We start from the raw sequence: 20,425 nt of genomic DNA, 5'->3' as shown, positions 1-20,425 counted from the left end.
ACGTCTTTATTCCTACGTGACAACACAATCCTGCTCATGGTCTCTTTCCTTACAGGATCATTCCTATTTTCCTTATCCATCGACCTGAGAATAACATCCCATACGCAACCGTGGAGGAAGAGCTGATTGGAGAATTCGTGAAGTATTCCATCAGGGATGGAAAGGAGATAAACTTCTTGAGAAGAGAGTCGGAGGCTGGGCAGAAGTGTTGCACCTTCCAGCACTGGGTCTACCAGAAAACAAGTGGCTGCCTGCTGGTCACGGACATGCAGGGTGAGACGGGCAGCTTGGCCGGGCCCCAGGGATGGTCTGGGACGTTCGTGGGGGCGGAGGGGAAGCGGAGGGAGCGATCTCCTGGGTGCAGACTGTCAGCATCTTTACCAGCAGAAAGTATTAACTAATGTCTCATGAGAAACAGTGACAAAGGAGCCTGAAATGACCAAGCCAATCGAGTAACAAAGTACGCTTTAATAATTCATCCCAATGACCAAGCCAATTGAGTAACAAAATACGCTTTAATAATTCATTCCAATTATAATTATTCATAATGCCTTCCCATTACAAGAGGTAACCAAAAATTGGTGTTCTGTATCCTCAATAGGCACAAAATCAGGAATACATGTATATATGAAAATCCACACGTACCAAAAGATTAATTAAAATGTAAGAATTCATTCATAATAGGTGAAAGGGTCTTTCACGGGGGCTTGAGATTTCAAGCTCCCCTGGTGAATTTACAACACTTTTTCCATTTATACCCACCTCTTGGGGAATGCATTTGGGGTGTGAAATGGGGATGTCATCATTAGATTTCTCACAGAGAGGCCCTGAGACAAGTTGCAGTTTGGGGTTTCCCCAAGACCACCAGCCTGCAGCTCGCTGATTTTCTGGGAGGACTCATGGAACTCAGAAAAGCCATTATGTTCGTGATTACGGTTTACTACAGTGAAAGGATACAGACTTAAATCAGTAAAGGGAAGAAGCGCTTGGGGAAGGGTCCAGGGGAGACCAGGTGGGAATTTCCAGGTGTCCCCTCCTGGTGGAGCCGGGGGTCAGTGCCTCTTCCTGGGGGAGAGGGGTGTGCATGGAGCACTGCCATCCAGAAATGTTCAGCCGAGATTTGTTTAGGGACCCATCACTGCTTGCCCGTGGGATGACCTCGGTCTCCAGCCTCTTTGGACAGTTTAAAAAAGTCATCTGGTCGCACTAGGTCTTGGTTATGCCGTGTGGGATCTAGTTCCCTGATCAGGGATTGAACCCAGGCCTCCCTGCATTGAGATCATGGAGCCTTAGCCACCGGACCACCAGGGAAGTCTCCTCTCTAACTCTTAGCTTAGCGGTTACCTCCAAAACATTGGGCAGAACAATTCCTTTATTTAGGCCAAGTTCATCTTCTGTCTCACACAAATGTTCGAGTGCAAATATTTGGGAGGGGACCCCAGGAAATGCTGGTAGGAGATTGAGGAAGTGTGGCAGGCGAAGGGAAAGAAAGTCAATAGGGTGCCTGATACCCAGTCACCACTGTGAAGCTGATGCCCGGTGGGGAAAGTCTGGGAGGCTGAGCAGGACAAGCTTCTCAGCAAAGATCACACTTGAGGAGCAGGTGTGTTTATACACCAGCTCCCCTTAGTAACCAGCAGAGGGCTGCTGTGGGGGGGGGTGTGAACTCCCCTGGGTTTGCCACTGGCACGTGGGCCAGCTGTGCTGAGCGCAGCGAGGGCATGTGACCCAAGAAAGGCTCTCAGGCCAAGAGAGGCTGGTGGAGGCACGTGGGGGTACAGCCATGCGCACGCACGCGGGGAGGACAATGGGCTGCCGCCCCAGCAGCTTCGGCCATGGGGGCCTCCCTTTTCGTTTCCAGATGACAATGCTTTAGGAAAAACCTGACCTATAACTGGGTACCTGCTAATGTCAGACATTGTCACACACAAGGACCCCGAGCTCTGGAGCCTGGTGGTGAGGAGAGCCCCTGGCACCCCCACGTCCAGCCGTGAGTGGGCCACTCACCTTTGTGTCTCAGCCCTTTCCACAGGGGGTGGCTGTGAGGATTACGTGAGAGGAAGGCATTTAGCACAGCACTGACACGGTGTTCCCTATTTTTAAAATCTTTTGAAATAACCATAGGGATGAGAAGTTGCAAGACTGTGGAGAGGCGTCTCCAGGTATCCCTCACCCGGCTTCACCTATGACAGCACCTTGCATAGCTATAACACGGTCGAAACCAGGAGGCTGACATCAGCACAATGTGATAAGTCTACAGACCTAACCTGGAGTTCGTCAGTTTTTTCCTGCTTCCTTTTCCCCTGTTTTTGTTTCATCTTAATAGCCCTGCCAAAGAGACATCATGATCCCCGTTTTACAGATGGAAAAAGGCTGGGAGTTAAGCATCTAATTATGGCTGTCAATCGGCTGCTAAGAGGGGTCCCAGACTCCAACCCACTCTTTCTTTTTTTATTTTGAGTGCCAGGCATCCCTGTTTATTTTTTAAATCAAAGTAATTGCTTTACAATGTTGCTGGTGTCTGCTGGACAGCCACATGAATCCGCTCTAAGCATACGTGTGTCTCCTCCCTGTCGAGCCTCCTTCCCGCCCCTCTAAGTCATCAGAGGACAAGGCTGCATTTCCTGTGTTATAGAGCAGCTTCCCACTAACTGTCTGACACGTGATAGTGTATCTGCGTCAACGCTACTCTCTCAACTTGCCCCACCCTCTCCTCCCCCCCCCCCCCCCCCCCCGCTGCAGCACACTGTTTCTGAACCCCAAGCTCTCTCCACGAAAACTCAAAGTTACAAATTTGCAAGGTTTCCCAAGTATCCCTTAATGTCGAAGGCTGCTGTGAGGGGCTCCTCTGAGGCCAGCCGGGGAGGGCAGCGTTCAGACTTGCAGGGGAGGCTGACCTGCAAGCTGAAGACAGCCCTAACCACTCACTCGTGAAGAGACGCTGCTGCCATGCACTCAAAACATGGTCTTCACAGACAGCTGTCTCAACCAGACTGTCTGTGCCACTCAGACTCACCTGTCTTTCTCCTTCCGAGTTAACTTTGTGTCGAATACGGTTGTTACACTGAAAAGCAACACTGGGAGCCTCATGAATGGCTAATTTTGCTTCCAGGCACCGGTAAACAGCTACAGGGGAACCTTATATCACCTTATGGTGACATGTGTGGTTTAAAGTGTTGGCACGGTGTCTCATAAGGGTGCTTTACTCTCTGCTACTGGGCAAGATTTCCATTATCTCTGTTGTGGCACTGGGTAACACCTATTCTCTAAGCGAGTCCCACGTTTTATCGTTTTGCTGAGACTCTGGAATTAGGATTTAAAAAATCCCAAACAAACCCAAGCTCAATTATCGCTTTTTCTCAGACTCTTATTTTCTCCCTGGTTGCCTTCATGTGTTGATGGGATTGTGGCAAGTCCTGCAGGTTTGTGGGGTGAAAGGTGAGCCTGCCATTGGGCCCCAAGGCCCGCACGCACTGAGACCACTGTGATTCCTAAGAAGCTGTCAGCCTGATAACCAAGGACTCAAATTCTGGGTTCTTGTGATACTGCCTTCTTCCGCCTTCTGTCGGAAACAACCCGTAGATGACTGTCATCCCCGACATGCTTTAATAGCTGCACACCATAATCCAAATTAGCGTCCTATAGAGACCCTTAATAACCTTGGTTGAATTGCTGGCAAATCATTAAGCCGAGTGAGAGGTTTCTTTTTGAAAGTCATATTCTGCTTTTCTAGTGTCGGTGACAGCTGGTAATTGTGAGACTCGAGGAAAAGCAATTCCCAAGCTCAAGGACCTTTTTGCCAAATGACTTTAAAATTGGACTTCTCTGCAGCTTAGAGCTGTAATTTTTAAATACAACATTTTCTACGAAACAGAATGTCCAGAGAGGGCTTTTGCAATTTAGTGTTTTTCCTTCCCAAGTACAGTTCCTATGACAAAAACCATGTGAAGCATTTCTACGTATGTTCTTGTTGTTAACAGCTTTGAAAGCACGAGGCGCATTTTAGTGGCCAGCAGTGAAAGAGGCTTTTAGAATGCTTACTGGCGCCCTCAAAGTGCTGTGTCTAACTCGGCTCCCGGGGGCCCTGCAGGAAAGCGTGGCTCTTTGCTTCTGTCTGTCCGACAAGCCGGAGCAGCCACACGGCCTGTGTCTCCACTGCAGCTCAGGCAGGTGTTGCTGGATCAGAGCTTGAAGCCTTTAGCCGTTGCTTTTCTGAGCCTCAGGGAGCAGTACTCCTAGGAACAGAGACCGTGGAACTAGGTTGCCATCCGGCCTGACCTTCAGGGTCGGCTTTTGCTGGGAATGTTGGTTCCCCTAGCCACAGCCTGGCCTGGCTGGGACGAGTCAGGGGCCAGATACGAGAAGGCGAGACCCAGGTGGCATGGCACCATGGAGCCCACGTGTGCATGCCAAGTCGCTTCAGTCATGTCCGACTCTGCAACCCTGTGGACTGTAACCCTCCAGGGTCCGTGGACCCCATGCCCTGCTGTAAAGGACCTGCCATCAGGTGGCGTGGGTGAGATTACGGCAGAGGTCCGTGGAGCTGGAGCTGTGCCCACAGCCACCATCCTACAGAGGAAGGAACAGAGTTGGTGTCTGGTCTGGAAAGGAGATTCTGGAAAGGCTGTAGGTCACCCACACTCTGGGCATCAGAGAAGACTGCCTTCCAGACAAGATGGTGCTTGAGAGAGAGGCACCTCCCGCCACCCCGCCCCATGGAAGGTGGAAATCGTGCTCTCTTCCTCCTCGCAACAGAACAGGACTTTCATTCTGTTTGAATCCCCGGTTCCTGAGCCATTGTCCCAGCTGCCCCTGCTGGGGGTTGGGGGAGAGGAAGAAGGTTCCTGTGTGTTTAGGATTCTAACAAGGTTGCCCAGAGCTCTTCACTGACCCAGGGTGGGATGCTCAGAGCTGTGGCGTTGGTTTGCTGCGCCACCGCCCCCCGACCCCGCCCAACTTCTGATGCTTTAATGCAGCAGTCCCCAACCTTTTTGGCACCAGGGACCAATTTCATGGAAGACAATTTTCCATGGACCAGGGGTTGCGGGGGTGGGCGCTGGTTTCAGGATGATTCAGGTGCATTATATTCATCGTGCACTTTTTTTTCTGATCTAATGCCACCGCTGATCTGACAGCAGGTGCTGGTCCGTGGCCTGGAGGTTGGGGACCCCTGGTTGAATGGATAGAAGCTAGGATAAGCATCAAAGGGTTAGACCATGGGCGACACATGTCTGCATCTCCAGTCCAGTGGCTAAAAAGTACACATATAACTCAAGACGTTTTCCCTGGATCTAAAGCTGGCCCAGATAAACCTTTGATCCTGAATCAGACGCTGTCTTTATGGAGATGGGAAGGTGTAGGTCTGGAGCCTGGCCTTGAACTGAACAGATGCCGGTCTTGAACCCTTTCACTGTTGAACTTGGTCGGCCCAGGCCACACCCAGCCCACTTCCTGTTGGACAAGGGCTTCCACTCTCATTGAAGAGCACGGAATAGACCTAGGCCCACAGCAGAGTGTCTCTGGGGAGAGATCTCCGGGGCCGGTGTCGGGCCCCTGCTCCAGCAGAGGGGTGGGCCAGGCAGGCAGAGGACAGCGTCCCTGGGCGCATGCTTTGGCTGGCTGCCCCCAAAGCCCGCCTTCCCTATTGTGGCCCCGTAGGCTGGAGGCACATCTGGGATGCTGTCCACTGCTGCTGAGGGAAACAAGGGAAGCATTTCTGCAGGAAGGGACAAGACGGGGCTGGGATGGCCCCTCCCCGTGAATGCGTGGTCCCTCTCTTCTGAGGAGCCCCAGGTAACACGTGCTGTCTTTGCTCTCTCTTCCTGTAGGTGTAGGCATGAAGTTAACCGACGTTGGCATAGCAACAGAGGCTAAAGGGTGAGTAGAAAGAAAAAAAATCTAGTGCCTTGTCATTCAACTCTGGGTTTCCAAACACCTTCTGGCAGAGGCAATTCTGTGTCCCAACCATGGATGACAGATGCTCGTGGGATGAATTCAGTTCACTTCTCTCACATACCTAAAATATTTATGGACTTCATTCTCCCAAGGAGACACATGTGGTTTCCTAACTTTGAAACAAATAAGAACTCTGAATATATTTCAAAATTAATGATCTGCAGGAGTGCCATGGGCGGAGGGGAACGCCAGCATTATTGGGAATTTTTTTCACTAGGAATATTCCATTTTTCTACACTTAATATTTTGACTATTAGCTTCTTTTAAAAATTTGTGCAATTGAGTGTGGTGAATTCAACTTGTATATTTTTAATGTATTTTCCCTGCATGTGTGCTAAGTTGCTTCAGTCATGTCTGACTCTTTGCAACCCTATGGACCAAAGCCTGCCAGGCTCCTCTGTCCATGGGATTCTCCAGGCAAGAATACTGGAGTGGGTTGCCATGCCCTCCTCCAGGGGATCTTCCCAACCCAGGGATGGAACCCGCATCTCTTATGTCTCCTGCATTGGCAGGTGGGTTCTTTATCACTAGTGCCACCTGGGAAACCTGTATTTTACCCTGTACTCTGCACCAAATACTGAGTATTTTAGGCAGCTCCCAAACTCCCATGGTGGTGGTTGATTAAAGGGCAGATGACTATGGAAGGGCTATGATTGATGACTCTGGTTGTTATCAATGGTGTTGATTTCCTAACTTCGGGTATCGCTTTGCTTACTATGGGGTGAGCAGTGCCCAGGTGGCCCTAAGATCATGTTTTACTGGGGTGTCTCTTTAAAAAATGGTCTCTTTTCTCTGCTTTGCTTGACCACCAGTGAGGAGAAAGCTGTCTATCTGTGCTCCTTTGTGAAAATAGAGCTCTGGGTTGGAACTGCCGGGCATTCTCCCACTGCTGATGTCCCCGTGGACTAGGATTATTTGTAAGGAGGGGGAAATGGGGTGGGGGCAAGTGAGTTTTAGAAGGGGTGGCTTGTGTTTTACAATGGAGGCTCTATTATGGTTCAGGCATAACGAAGCTGACAGATCAGGAGACAGTCGCCACTGAAAAGAGTTTGTTACTCAGTTCCTAAGAGGAAGGGGCTTGCCAGACTATGGCGGGGAGCACCACAGGGAGGCCCAAGGGTCAGTCAGGCAGAAGGAGGGGAGGGGAAAACCTGGGCGAGAGCTTGGAATTGAGTCATCTGTAAGTTTCCGGGAGGCTCTGGGGTGTGGGGCTGAGTGGCGTTGTCCGCTGCTTGCCCTGTGGTAACTGGGGCAGGGGGCCCAGAGTGTGAGACCAGGTAGAGTGGATGGTGGGAGTGGGCTGCAGGTTGGTTAACTGGCCTATGCGAGCCGTTCTAGAAGGCCAGTCATTGTCTCTAGGAATTGGCTGACCCTGGCAGGGGGAGCCGCCCCTGCCTGCAAAGCTGCAGATCTCAAAGCGTCAGAAACACAGACGATAGAACAGCATGATTGACGTAGCTTACTCTCCTACAGCTGGGAGCAACGTGTTTACTTGGGCTTTCTGGTGATTTCAGACCACTGGCATCTGCAGTCCTTTAACAAGTACAATTTTCAATTAGTATACTAAGGATGGAGAGAAGAAGGGATTTGCGAAAAGTAGAAAGGGGAACACTCTTCTAACCTCCAGATCAACAAGTCTGCTTCATGAAGTTCTCAGCAACCACGCAGAAGCTTTTGATCTGGCTTCAGAACAAAGATGCAGCTTGACCATGTTCCTGTTCAGGATAATAGCGTTTTGCGGTAGAACGATCTCCATGCTGCACCCCCGCTGCTGACCAGAGCCGTGTCTACGAGTCAGGGATGTGGGTCCTGGCCGTGGGCTTGTCAAGAGCATATGTCGTGGGTGGTGGGTATGATGTAGTGAGGGCAGGGATTTTTTATTAAAAGACTTGGGTTCAGCTCTTGGTCCTGCCACCTGCTTCTGATTCTCCTGTTGGTAACCTTGCTTCTTGGCGTCATAGACATTTGGCCCACGTGATGAAAGGGGCGACAGGGCATCCTGGTTTGTCCAGGACGGTATCATTTCATGCCTGCCATCCTAGCATCCTGTCTAGTTATTTGTCCTGAGCAAGTTTCCCCACTTAGAAAATGCGTGGTGCCCCTATTTATTTACTTACGAAGAGATTTTCCTGGACCTCAGAAGAATTTCCCAAGTTACAGCTTTCCTTCACAGGCATCATGTCCTTTGTAGGATATGGCAGATCCAGGTGTCACGCAGACCTGCTTTAAGTGCCGGGTTCTTGTCTCACTGGCTCTGTGGACGTGAGCCCTGACGTTCTCAAAGCCACTGAGGCACAGATGGGGACCCAGGCTGGTCCTGAGAATCCCCCAGCTCATCTGCATCCCGTCCCTGAGGCTCAGCACGTGCTTGATAAACACTGGCCTCCTGCCTCAGCTCGTGCCCCAGCCTGACCTCAGAGTAGGCGAATTCCATACCATGATTTGCAGCCACTTTCCACCAAAACAAAGAAGAAACCTGCCCAAGAAGTTTCAAAAACTAAGACAAGCATAAGAATGATGATTTAAGATGTCTTTTAAAAAGCATCTTAACAACTTCCAGGAACCTTGACCATATTTTTTTTTTCTCGTAATTTAAAAAAGAAATCCAATCCCTTAGGTTTTGTTCTCAGCTTTAATGTGACTTATCTGGCCTGGGACAGCTGCCCAGCACCCATTAGAGCCGAGAGCTGGCACCCAGTGCAAAATGTTGTCTCTTAAGTGTTACTTATTGTCTCCTCCCTGAAGAGGGGGTGGGAGAGAAGGGAATTCTGAAATGTCTGAGAAATATTAGCTATTAGGGGTATTAGATCATCTTGTCCATTGTGTCTTTAAAAACCTTTTATTTAAACTTTTGCAGTCACTTTTTTTTTTCTCTCTCTCTAAAGAAATGTTTCTTAGCTCAGCTTGAAAAAACTAACAAAAGAGGAATGTTCTCTGATCAGAGTACAAGGCGTGGGGTTTGGGAGGTCTCTTTGGAGGTCCCTGGGGGCTGTGTCCATCCCGTCTTCTTTCTTCCCAAGGACAGAGCAGGAGGTGCAGGGAAAGGGGGCTGCCTGATCACAGGCTGCAAGGGGTCCCTAGGGCCAGGAGGCAAAAGTCTGCTGAAGGAACTCGAGGAAAAGTCAGAGCTGCAGAAGGGAGCCTGGGCAGTCAATGCGAGAGATTCGGGGAAGGGTTTCAAGCACAAAGACAGCGTAGACAGACAGGAGATGTGTGGGACACAATCTCAAAAAGGGGAGAGAAAGGCTGGGGAGCCTGGCGGGTGTCAAAGGCTCCAGAGAGCAGGAGACGTGGCCAGGCACCTTCTCTTTATTCTTAGCAAGCCCCCAGGGCTGGCTTCCTGCATCCGTGCCGGAGACGGCCAGTTTGCCTGCTCTACTGAAGCCTGGGGACGGGCACCCCTACCCTGAGAAGCAGTGCTCCGTGTGGGCATCATTACCTGTGTTCTTTTAATCACGTTGAAAAGAACACCAGACTGCCAGGAGGTGTGAGACTATTTTAATATCACTTATAATATTACAAAAGAAAATAGGGGACCATCACGACTTATTCCAATGAGACTTTACCTGGTGGTATGGTCCTTAACACTGAAGCGTGGAATATTCTGGAATACTTCATACCCCCACACTCCTTCAGCAATGTTGAGTACCAAAACTTCATGTTACAACGTGTGGCAAGTCGGATTGCTTCAACATATAATAATCCATCTTCTAGGAAGACCAAAGATACTAACCCCACAGTCGAACATATTTCTGATTTGAAAATTGCTCAGCCATTTAGAGTTCTCTGAAGGGCGAGAAGGAAAAATGTCTAATTCTGTAATATAAGACTCGGAAATTTAACCTAATCAAATCAAAGTCGGTGTAAACCAACACCTGTTGGGAACAGAGCCGCATCTGTCTCAGGGGGTCCTGCAAACGCACACCTGGCCCGGTCCGCCCAGTTTCTGGGGAGAAGGCAATATTGCCATCCAGCCAGCAGAGGGCGGCAGAGCCAAGCTTTTGTCCTCTGTAATCTCTGCCCCAAAGCCCGCTTCATGTTGGTGAAAGACAAAGAAAAGTACCCTGGACAGATTTCTTCCCAGTCAGTGAGCCTTGAATTAAACTAGGGTTGCTATAAATAGGCACAGACAACTCCCTCTCTGTGGCCACCAGGCTGTTGGCCAGTGTCAGGCCCACAGGATCGTAGCATGTGTCAGAGTCCCTGACCCGGGAGCCAGGGCTGGGCAGAATCATGAACGGCTTGTTCTTGCAGAGGGGCAGCCGTGGGGGGACAAGGCCCCCGTATCACGGCGGACGCCCTGTGAGGGCAGTTCCCTTAGGGAACCAGGCCCTCCTGGTGTCAGTGTGACGCCCCATGAGCCTGAAAAATCAGCACAGACTCCCACACTCAGTCAGCTGAGTTCCAGAAAAAGCACTCCAGCCAAGAGCAGCCCCTGGGGAGCCCTGCATTGGGGGTGACGCCACCTGGGGGTGCTTAACCCATACTCAATCCCGAGACACCCTGGTACCTGGGGAGGAAGGGCTGAAATGAACTTGTGGGCGAAAGGAGGTGGGCTCTGATACTGGAGAAACGCTTAGAACAGTCTTGAGGGTGTGGTCACGTGGGTGTGGGGCCATGTGCTGTGTGTGTGTGCACATCATGTGCTGCATATATGTGCGTGTGGTGGGCACGCTGTCTAATGCAACGCCTGAGTCTGCCAGGAGGGGAGGAACAAGGGGCTCAGGTCAGACTCCCCTGGCTTCTCGGTGCTCTGCGCAGCAGGCCGCGTCGCTGTAGATCCCGGTGTTCTAGCTGACTCCCCAGTGCCAGGCTTCAGAGGACCAGCCTCCCAGGCCTACGGGGCCTGATAAAGGCGCTTTCACACGCCCTGGATACCAGACGCTTGCCGTCGGGTCCTGCCACCGTGGTCTCCTTCTCTGGAAAGCAGCCTGAATCCCGTCTCAAATCTGATCAAGCCCTTATGTAGCAGAGCTAGGTGGCCAGCGTCTGACCTATTCGGCCAGTCCTTGCCATCAAGGTGGCCTGGAGGCCCGACAGGAACACCTATTTTCACAATTTTTTTTTTGCCAGTGTCAGCACGAGCAGTGCTCCTAGTGTGTGTTGAGAGTCTCCTGGGCTGAGAAGTCAGCTAGGAGGACCTAGACTCCATCCACAGAGAGGGAATAATGTTAGCAGTCCAGCAGCCTCCCCCCAAAACTTTGTAAAGGACCACGGAATTGGAGCAGAGGGCTCCTCCCACTCCCCAGCTCTGCTCGCTAGTTACCCCACTGCCCAGTCCCCCAACTGAGGACCAGAGGAACACAGCCAGGCTCCTCGTCATTTCCAGATGCAAAGACAAGTCTGCACGGAAAGATCTGGAGAGATTGGACTCGAGATCACCCCCGCAGATCAGTGGGGATGCTTGTGATGAACAAGGAGGAGGTGATGGCTAAGAGAGCTGGGGTCACAGTGCCTGGGCCAATAGGGCTGGGTGAAGACCAGGACTGTCTGGAAGGAACTCGCGGTGTCTCCTGGAAGGTCTAAGCAAGCAGCAGTGATGCGGCTCCAGTTTTGGGGGTGGAGGAGGAGGCTGCCGCTGGAAAGAGGCGTGGGGTGTGAGTGGGTCTGAAGGCTGTGGGGAAGGCACCTGGGGGGGGGGTGGTGGCGAGTTGCAGAACATGGGGCCGAGCGGAGGACGTGGGGAGGAGAGGATCCCCACCCTGGAGGGCTCCAGGGCCTGCCCCACGAAGCCCTTCCGCGCAGGCACCTCGTGAGCGCGGCTGCTCGCCGTCCCCACCAGCAGCAGAGAACCAGACGGGGGACGGCTATAGCCCCCTTTCCCCTCTGCGCGTTCTGCTTTCCCCCTAGCCAGGGTTGGGTGTCAGGGAAGACAGTGCCTGGGCTGGTTTCCATGGAGGCAGCATGGCTTTTGCTCCAGCAGCGGCCCGAGGGAGGCTGCGGAGGCGCCAGAAGGGCAGCGGGTGTGCGGGGCGGCCCCGAGGAAAGCAGCCGGCCTGTGTTCCCAGGGGTGTGGGGCCTTCCCGTCTGTGTGGCCACGAGATCAGGGACAGCTGGGAGGCCATGGGAGGCCCTCGGCCCACGAGAAGCAGGAATGACCTCCGGAGGCTCTGACAGGCAGGGGACAGGGTGGCTGGACGAGGTGTTTGTGGGAGTGGGTGCTGAGGTCCGGAGGGAAGAGGGCAGCTTGGAGACCAGTGCAGAATGCAACGCTTGGGAAACGGTTCGGCTCTGTTACACGTGGGTGTGCGCTGTGCTTAGTCACTCAGTTGTGTCCGACTCTTTGTGACCCCATGGATTATAGCCCACCAGGTTCCTCTGTCCGTGGGATTCTCCAGGCAAGAATACTGGAGTGGGTTGCCATGCCCTCCTCCAGGGGATCTTCCAGACCCAGGGATGGAACCCAGGTCTCCCGCATTGCAGGCAGATTCTTTACAGTCTGAGCCACCAGCGAAGCCCAAGAAAACTGGAGTGGGTAGCCTTTCCCTTCTCCAGGGAATCTTCTTGACTCAGGGATCGAACCCCAGTCTCCCGCATTGCAGGCTGATTCTTTACCAGCTGAGCCACCCATCTGCACCCTCAAAAAAACCAGGAGTTTTACAGCAGCATTTTTCACAGATTGCCATTGTCAAATAATTTGGGGAAACCCCGACTTGGATAAATAAAGGTAGTTTCTTTAGTGTGAGACTTCCTTCACAGGGTCTTTAAAGAGCTGACGTGTAGTTCGAGTGCCCAAGGAGGTAAGGGGAGAGATTATATGGCATTTTTCATAATATTTACACCACAGATTTTTTTTTAAAGCATATTGTGAGACTCTAGGAACATACTTTGGGAAGCACTGACTCCTCACAGGATGAACAACACAGTGTGGCTTATGACCTTCTACGAGTGGCCTCTGGCCTCAAATCTCCGCAGGATGTCTGCTTTTGCTCAGAACATTCTCTGAACTTTCACCCATCCCCTCACCAGAGAAGGCCAGAGCTGTTAGTCCTCCGCAACAGCCTTAGGACCCACCAGGCAATGGGCGGAAAATCACATCCCTGCCTTACGTAGCCCTTTATCACAGCATAATATTTTTTTATTTGTTCACACTTCTGTTTCCTATGCAAAATAGCCAGCTTTCTGGAAAAGAGCCACGACCCTTTATTTAATCCTGTTTAACCCCTTGCAGTGTCTGCCATGCAGCTGTTGCCCAGTGAAGAAGCACAGGAACACTCATGAAGACACGGAGGGTGTTGATGGAGCGGCAGGCATCAGTAGATGGTTCCCGTGGGCGCCCCCTGGTGTCCCTCCTTTTACCCGCGGGCGACAGTCTGTTCCGCCTGTTTGTACATCCAGCCCTGGTTTCATTTCACACACAGACGCTCCCCTGCCTCCAATTGGGGTTTATTTCAGTTCTCTCCCTACATCCTCAGCCTGCGTGTCATGTCCTCCTGCTGCTGCTAAGTCGCTTCAGTTGTGTCCGACTCTATGTGACCCCATAGACAGCAGCCCGCCAGGCTCCTCTGTCCATGGGATTCTCCAGGCAAGAACACTGGAGCGGCTTGCCGTTTCCTTCTCCATCATGTCCTCCTAGCTGTTCCTTAAAAATTAAACCCTTCTTCAGAAAGGCTCTCAAACTAAAGCCTCTGTTATAAATAGCTCTGGCTGGCTTCTAAAGGGGTTACCAACCTGTGGGAATTCTCTGTAGGTTTTTCTTGTCTCGCCAAATCGTCTTCAGATGAGTCCTTTATTAAGCCCGACAAGAACCTTGATTTCTTTCCTGCAGCCGGGGCTGGCGGTTTCTGCAGCTTGGCTCCACCCCTCTCCCGTCTCCAGGTGTCTGGAGGCAGAAAATTGCACAGGGAAGTCCTGCTAAGTTGGAGAAGCCGGCTCTGCTGTCAACTTGGTATGAGCCTGGAAGGCCACACCATCCATAATCAACATGAGAGGAAAGAGGAATTGTTTTTAAGCAGGAAGTCAGCCTAGCATGATTCCCACACATAGGAAGTGTTGAACTAATCTGTGTAACGCTCAACAAAATGCTAGCCAAGCAAATCCCACAAGCTGTCAGGAGGATCAGGCACTGTGATCAAGTTGGGGTCATTCCAGGGTCACAAGCATGGCTCAACATATGCAAACGAGTCAGTGTCAGACAAAAGACACACGATCATAGATGCAGAAAAGGCATTTGATAAAATTCAGTATCCTTCATGATTAAAAAGAAACTCTTGCCAAAGTGGGTGTCCAGGGAACACAGCTCAACATGGTAAGAGCCCTTCGTGACAGACCCACGGCCAACACGTTACTAAATGGTGAAGCGCGGGATGACGCTGTGTGGGGTACAGGCAGGACACAGAAACAAACAGCTTCCTAGCTCTTCTGGAAGTGGATCATGACAGTGATGTTTATGAGGAAATATCAGGAATGAAATGTCAGGAGTGAAAGAGATCTGTTCCAATTTAAGACGTTTCTGAAGTTGAGGACGATATGAGATCATTTGCACTTTAGTTGATCTCCTTGCTCCTCCACAGGGACCAATGGCATCAGTGGGAGTTCAGAGCTAGTTATTAATAGAAACACGGGATTTCGGACCCCACCCCAGACCTACTGAATCCAAACCAGCTCGTGAACACGGCTCTTGAGTGATCTTTATGCCCCACTTCTGTCCAAGGGGCAAGATATTTAAGAAAAGACTCTATCGGATGGTGTTCAGCAGAATAAATTAATTGTTCCATGCCTGGAGATCATGAGAGAAGATGGATGAGTTAAAGTGACGGACTAGAAAATTATACTGATTTGAGGATAAGGATAAAAAAGATTCAGTTAATAAAATTCAATAGGACTAAGGTGTCTAAAAGTAGAAATGTGTGAGAGAGTTCTCAAATGCAAGGTGGTTATTGTTTCCTTTGTGTTAGATTCCTTGGGCTTCTATAATGAGTCAACCAAACACCTGGGAGCTTAAAACAATAGAAATGCGTCCTTTCCCGGCTCTGAAGGCTGAAAGTTGAGAATCAGGGCTTCGGCAGCGCTGGTTTCTCCCGGAGCCCTGAGGGAGAGTGTCCCCTCCTCTCTCCTTGGTCCCGAGTCTTGCTGTCCTTGGCATTCCTTGGCGTGTAGGCGTGCGGCCCCCATCTCTGCCTGCCTTGTCCTTTGCTGCTCTCCCAGTGTGTCTCTATCTTCTCAGTAGACACCAGGAATATTGCATCAAGGTCCCGCTCTTCCCCAGAATGACCTTATCTTAATGGCATCTGCGATGCCACTGTTTCTGAATAAAGCTCCATCCTGAGGTTCTAGGAAGGACATGACCTTGGGGAATACTGTTTACCCCACTACATCCACCCAGTAAGAACAACAGTGGCGAGTGTCTGCCCCGGGGACCTGACAAGGGAGCTGTCGTGATGAGAGAGGTGTGGCCCCCCCAGTGCCGAGGGGGGCGTTTGGCGCACATGGCCTGCCAGGTGGACCACACGCAGAAGAGCCTGTACTTCCTACCTCTTGGGGGTATAGCTCCTTGCAGTGATTGAACTTGTGTCCTTTGAAAAACTCTGGGTTCAGCAGTCTAAAAACACAAAGAATGTGGCCCTATTTTTCCCCTAAGCAACTAAGTCTTATTTATTTTTTTTATTTTGCTTATTTTTCTCCTAAAAAACTAGATCTGAAAGAATAAGAGGTCAAATAGAAGCCCAGCATCCCTGGCTGAGATAGAGACCAAATTGTGAAAGGAGACAGGCTTTTAATCCTGCAGATGCTAGGCAGCAAAAATAGATGAACTGAGATGGCTAGGGGTGGGACATCCTCTATTACCTGGGAGGCCCAGGTGAGGGTCCAAAATTAGATGGAGAGAGAATGGGAAGTTTAGCAATGCAATCTGGAGACGCCCTGGGCTGAGGTCAGTTAGCTCTGAGGATGGGGCCAGCATCCATTCATCTGTCCCCTGGACCTTTATTGGAAAGCCTCCACTGGACAGGTATTCTGAGCATAAACTAGTGTCCTGGGAGAGATCAGAGTCTGTACACAGAAAGGTATACCCTGAATTCTGAGAACTGGTTGTAGTTCTCACAGAGATAGAAGGAAAATTTGGAGAGATGTCATCTCATGGTGTCAGAGGGCCAGGGAGGCTCCACAGACGTGCACTCAAGCTGGGGCTTGAAAGGTTCTGGGGGCTGAGTAAGGGGCTCTTTGATTGAGCAAAGCTGCTTTCACTCTAGAGTCGTGCCCTGCCTGCACGTGGCCTTCTGCAAATAAAATCAGCCCCAGTCTCTGCTTCCTACTCCAACTTTCCCCGAGGACTCTAAAGAAGGGTAGACATTCCTGGGAAGATAGCTGGGCTCCCAGGGGCTGCTCTAGAAGGCCGACAGAGCCGGGCTGCCCAGAAGTCCAGCTCCTTTGTTCAGACTCAGCCATTTCCCATTTCAGAGGTGGGAACCACTATATCGCTATAAGGGCTTGCTTGTTACACAGCATCACACACTTGGCTGCCAGGTTGGGCTGAAGCGACTAGCGAATTTTCTGGGAGGTCACGGTATGAATTAGTGATTCTTCTCTGCAGAGAGTAGGTGTTGTCAGTGTTTACAAGCAAGCCTCGAGACAGCCTTAGACAGATGGCTGTGACTTGCTTCCAACGTGCTTAACGAGGGAAGCTACCCTTGGCTTTGATCATCCCAGTTTGGGAAGCTCAGTTTATCAGCATGAGACAAGCATCCCATCTGACAGTCAGAGGCCCAGGGGGCCTTGCGTCCCTCCAGGGGATGGATGTTCAGGCGCCGTGGAAACTCAGGCCGGATGACATGGTTGGCAGTGGCATTTTTTTTTTCCTACCCGGCTAGAGTCAGCACCTGTCTTGCGCTGACTTTTCTTCCAATGGAGGAGCTTGGCTTTTAAAAACTGAGTCATTTTTCACAAGAAAATAGACTGTGGGCCCCCAGCGAGGCGGGGAAGAACCGGTCCCCCCACAGGGAAGAAGAAGGGGCAGGCTGGATGGAACGACTCACTGATGCTTCAGCTTCAGAAATAAAAAGAAACCTCTCACGCCCTGAACAGCTTAAAACCCAGCTTGGATGTCCTGGGGAAGAACACACCATCCCAGCCCATTCATTTCACGTTTGTTGCCCTTTATGGTTTCTGCCGGCAAATGAAGGAGGCCCAGCTTCTTGAATCGTATTAGCTACAGACTCAGCACGAAGCCAGCCCTTGCAGGCTTCCTTCTGCCGATCTGTGTTTGGCCCGATTAATCAAACTCGGCCAGAACTCACTCACACCCAGCAGGACCAGTTCCCTAGGCAGGCAGCCTGTGCAGTTGTGCAAGTCCCCGCACTCAGAGGGGCGCCGAGCTTCATTTAACACACGTTCCGCTGTTGCCATCTTCAAAGTCTTAATTACTGCCCAGGGAACCCGTGTTCTCAGTTTGCGCTGGGCCCTGCGAATTGTTGATGGTCTGCTATGCCACCCACGCCCCTGCCTCCCTCAGCAAATCTCAGATCTTTCCATCTCAGCTCCAGCATCGCCTCCACACAAAGCCCCACCAGCTGCACCAGTCAGAACACTGACGATTATAACACAGCCTGGCCGCCATCAATGGACTAGCATCCTCTGCATGTCACGCACTGCCCTGGGTGGTTTGTGTGGATTTTCTCCGTTCATCCTCCTCTCAGCAGCCCTTCAGCCCACTTTCTTGCTGGATCTTCGGGGTCTGTGGGGGCCTGGGGACTTGTCCATCCAGGAGGACACTCACCCCCCACGATCGAGTTGTGAGAGCATAGTCTTTGATTTGAATATGAAATGTCCCAGCTAAAAGGAAGAGCCCCAAGACCACCCCAGGCTGGAGGCTAGCATGGTCCCTCTGGGAGCCACCAGACACAAAGGCGCAGGTTCTTCTCCTCCCGGGGAGAAGGCGCAGCATCGCAGGAGAGTGCCTGTCTGCAGCGGGGAGACTCCGAGGGCCGTACCCACTTGCTCTGTTGCCTTGGGCTGGCCGCCCAGCCTGCACTCCTTCAGTGACAAGTTGGTTGGTGGTTTAGTCACTAAGTTGTGTCCGACTCTTGTGACCCCATGGACAGTAGCCCGCCAGGCTTCTCTGTCCATGGGATTCTGCAGGCAAGAATACTGGAGCGGCTTGCCATTTCCTTCTCCAGGGTCTAAATTGAATTTCTTCCAGCCCAAGTTCCAAGATGGCTTCATTCAGAACCTCTGGGTGGGATGGAGGGATGATTCAGATCATCAAGAGATTTTCAGATTTTTATGGAGATGGTCCAGCACTGGTCACTTTGATTAAAAAGCAAAGGGCTCTGTATGGAATCTGGAAAAATGGCACTGATGAACCTAACTGCAGGGCAGGAGTAGAGAGACTCAGATATGGAGCATGGACTTGTGGACACAGCAGGGGAGGAGAGGGTGGGACAGACAGAGAGCGTAGCATGGACATGCGTACACTGTCGCCTGTGAAAGAGCTCGTGGGAAGCTGCCGCTCAGCTCGGTGACCTCAGCTCCCTGCCCTCTGATGAGCTGGAGGGGAGGGGATGGGGGTGGGAGGGAGGGGGGATAAGCCTATGCTCATGGCTGATTGGTGTCCCAACGGCAGCAACCAGCACACCATTGAAAAGCAATTATCGTCCAATTAAAATCTTAAAGATGCTGACACAACAGAACAGTCAGCCCCTAGGACATCCGTCTCGTCACAATCTTCGGTCTTTACTGCCCACGCCAACGGCTCGCAGTCTTCACTGCACAGGTTTTGTTTTTTTCTATTAATAGTCATGTCAGCCGTTGGCCATTCTGGCCTAGGGTGGGAATAAATATGGGCTTCCCAGGTGGCGCTAGTGGTAAAGAACCTGTCTGCCAGTGCAGGAGACTTAAGAGCCGCAGGTTCGATCCCTGGACTGGGAAGATCCCCGGGAGGGTGGGCACAGCAACCCACTCCAGTCTGTTTGCCTGCAGAATCCCACGGCGAGGAGGGGCGGGCTGCAGTCCACGGGGTCGCAAGGAGTCGGACACGACTGAAGTGACTCAGTACACATGCACACAGAAATAAAATATATTTTCTGCACACCATGAGTTTCCCCGTTGAAATGTTTCTTTTAATACTGGTGAAGGGTCCTGATTTTTTTTAAAAGAATTGTTTCCTTCCACCCAAACTCACAGGTACAAAGGATTTAAAGGCAACTGTTCCATGACCTTCATCGATCAGTTTAAAGCCCTCCACCAATGCAACAAGTACTGTGAAATGCTGGGCTTGGAGTCGCTTCAGGGCAGCAGCCAGAAGCAGAAGAAGCCAAGCATCGGGCGGAGCAAGATTCAGCCCAGCGCCACAGCCGTGAAGAAGGCGGCCTCCGGGAGCCTGGCAGAAAAGAAAAGCTAACGTCTCCTATTAACTGATGGTCCCTGGCTGGCAGCACACAGCCTCGTGGGGGAGAAATCGGAAAACACCCCGGAGAGAACGCACAGCCTGCAGCGTGACGTGACCGTCTTTTTCCCTACCGCCTGTTCTCCGAGCTGCTTCCAAAACCATCACCTGCTGTCTCCCCTGAGATGGTTTCAGAGCCGGCTTGGCGACCAGACTTAGGGGAGACTGGATCCACTGTCAGTCTCAAAGAAGTCCTCTCTGTGGCCTTTGCACGCCCTCACGTTATGTGTCTGTCTGTATATCGCCGTGATTGCCGTGTGGCAGACTTGTTCCCCTGCAGACTCTGCCCACAGCCCTGTCCCTTGCCAACCGCCTTCTAACCTCGAGGATTCCAGACGCATCCAACTGCTACATCCACAGGAAACGTGAACTCCGTCACTGGGTCGAGCTGTCGCGCTGACGGAGACGATGCTGTTGTAGCTGGAGGGGGCTTTCGAAACGTCAGGCCATTTCCCATCAGCACTCACACATCCCGTTATAACGTTCTGTTTAATTAAACTCATCTTTAGATACAAAGTGTAAGATGCATGTATTCACCCAGACACTTGTTCTTCAGAATTTGTGCTGTATTTCGCCTTCCCCCAGGATTAGTAATTTAGTACTTTCCTAATATGTCTACTGGAGCACAAACTATTTTCATCTGTGTTTTCTCCCAGTTCTTATAAGCACTGCTTCCAGGTTAATGCGCTTTCTACCTTGCTCTCTAAATCCAAGGGCTGCCTGCCCTTTGTGGGATTTTTCTAGAAGATGCGTACAAATCCTGGCTGGGGTACACAGCTCACAGGGTTCTAGCGCCTCGGGCTCGTTCTCGGCATGGGGGCAGGGTGGCAAGTGGGCTCCTTCCTGCCAGTCTGGGTCCTGCCCAACTTGGAGCGGAATGGCTCCCGCTGACCCCATTGGGCAAGAGGAGATGCTCTGAAGACAGGTGTCTCAGCCCGGAGTGAGAACGCCTCAGGCCCCAGCAGCATGTTGTTACTAATTACAGACTATTTTTAGAGCCGTTTTAAGTGTATGAAAATGAGTGGAAAGTATGGACACGTCCGGTATGGCCCCTTCCCCCATTCCATATTTCCCCCTATTATTGGCTTC

At 51.4% G+C, this 20,425-nt stretch overlaps 1 protein-coding gene across 2 annotated transcripts in view; it reads left to right on the top strand.

Annotated features, from left to right (window-relative positions):
• ALPK2 (alpha kinase 2) overlaps positions 1-19,969 on the top strand; it is a 134,192-nt gene extending 114,223 nt beyond the window's left edge. Inside the window, exons 11-14 of one of the 2 annotated variants that reach the window (XM_055559363.1) lie at positions 56-273; positions 5,829-5,877; positions 6,768-6,872; positions 7,470-7,601. In XM_055559363.1, the coding sequence (XP_055415338.1) occupies positions 56-273; positions 5,829-5,877; positions 6,768-6,864 (364 nt within the window). In that variant the 3' untranslated portion in view covers positions 6,865-6,872; positions 7,470-7,601. Of the gene's footprint in view, positions 1-55; positions 274-5,828; positions 5,878-6,767; positions 6,873-7,469; positions 7,602-19,074 lie in introns of those variants that run through there. The other variant, XM_055559362.1, reaches the window with a different exon arrangement.
• The last annotated feature ends 456 nt before the right edge of the window (positions 19,970-20,425 follow it).

Source organism: Bubalus kerabau, chromosome 21 (assembly GCF_029407905.1).
Source record: "Bubalus kerabau isolate K-KA32 ecotype Philippines breed swamp buffalo chromosome 21, PCC_UOA_SB_1v2, whole genome shotgun sequence".
NCBI lineage: Eukaryota > Metazoa > Chordata > Mammalia > Artiodactyla > Bovidae > Bubalus > Bubalus kerabau.
Note: the sequence above shows the minus strand (reverse complement) of the source record. Positions and strands in the feature narration are given on the sequence as shown.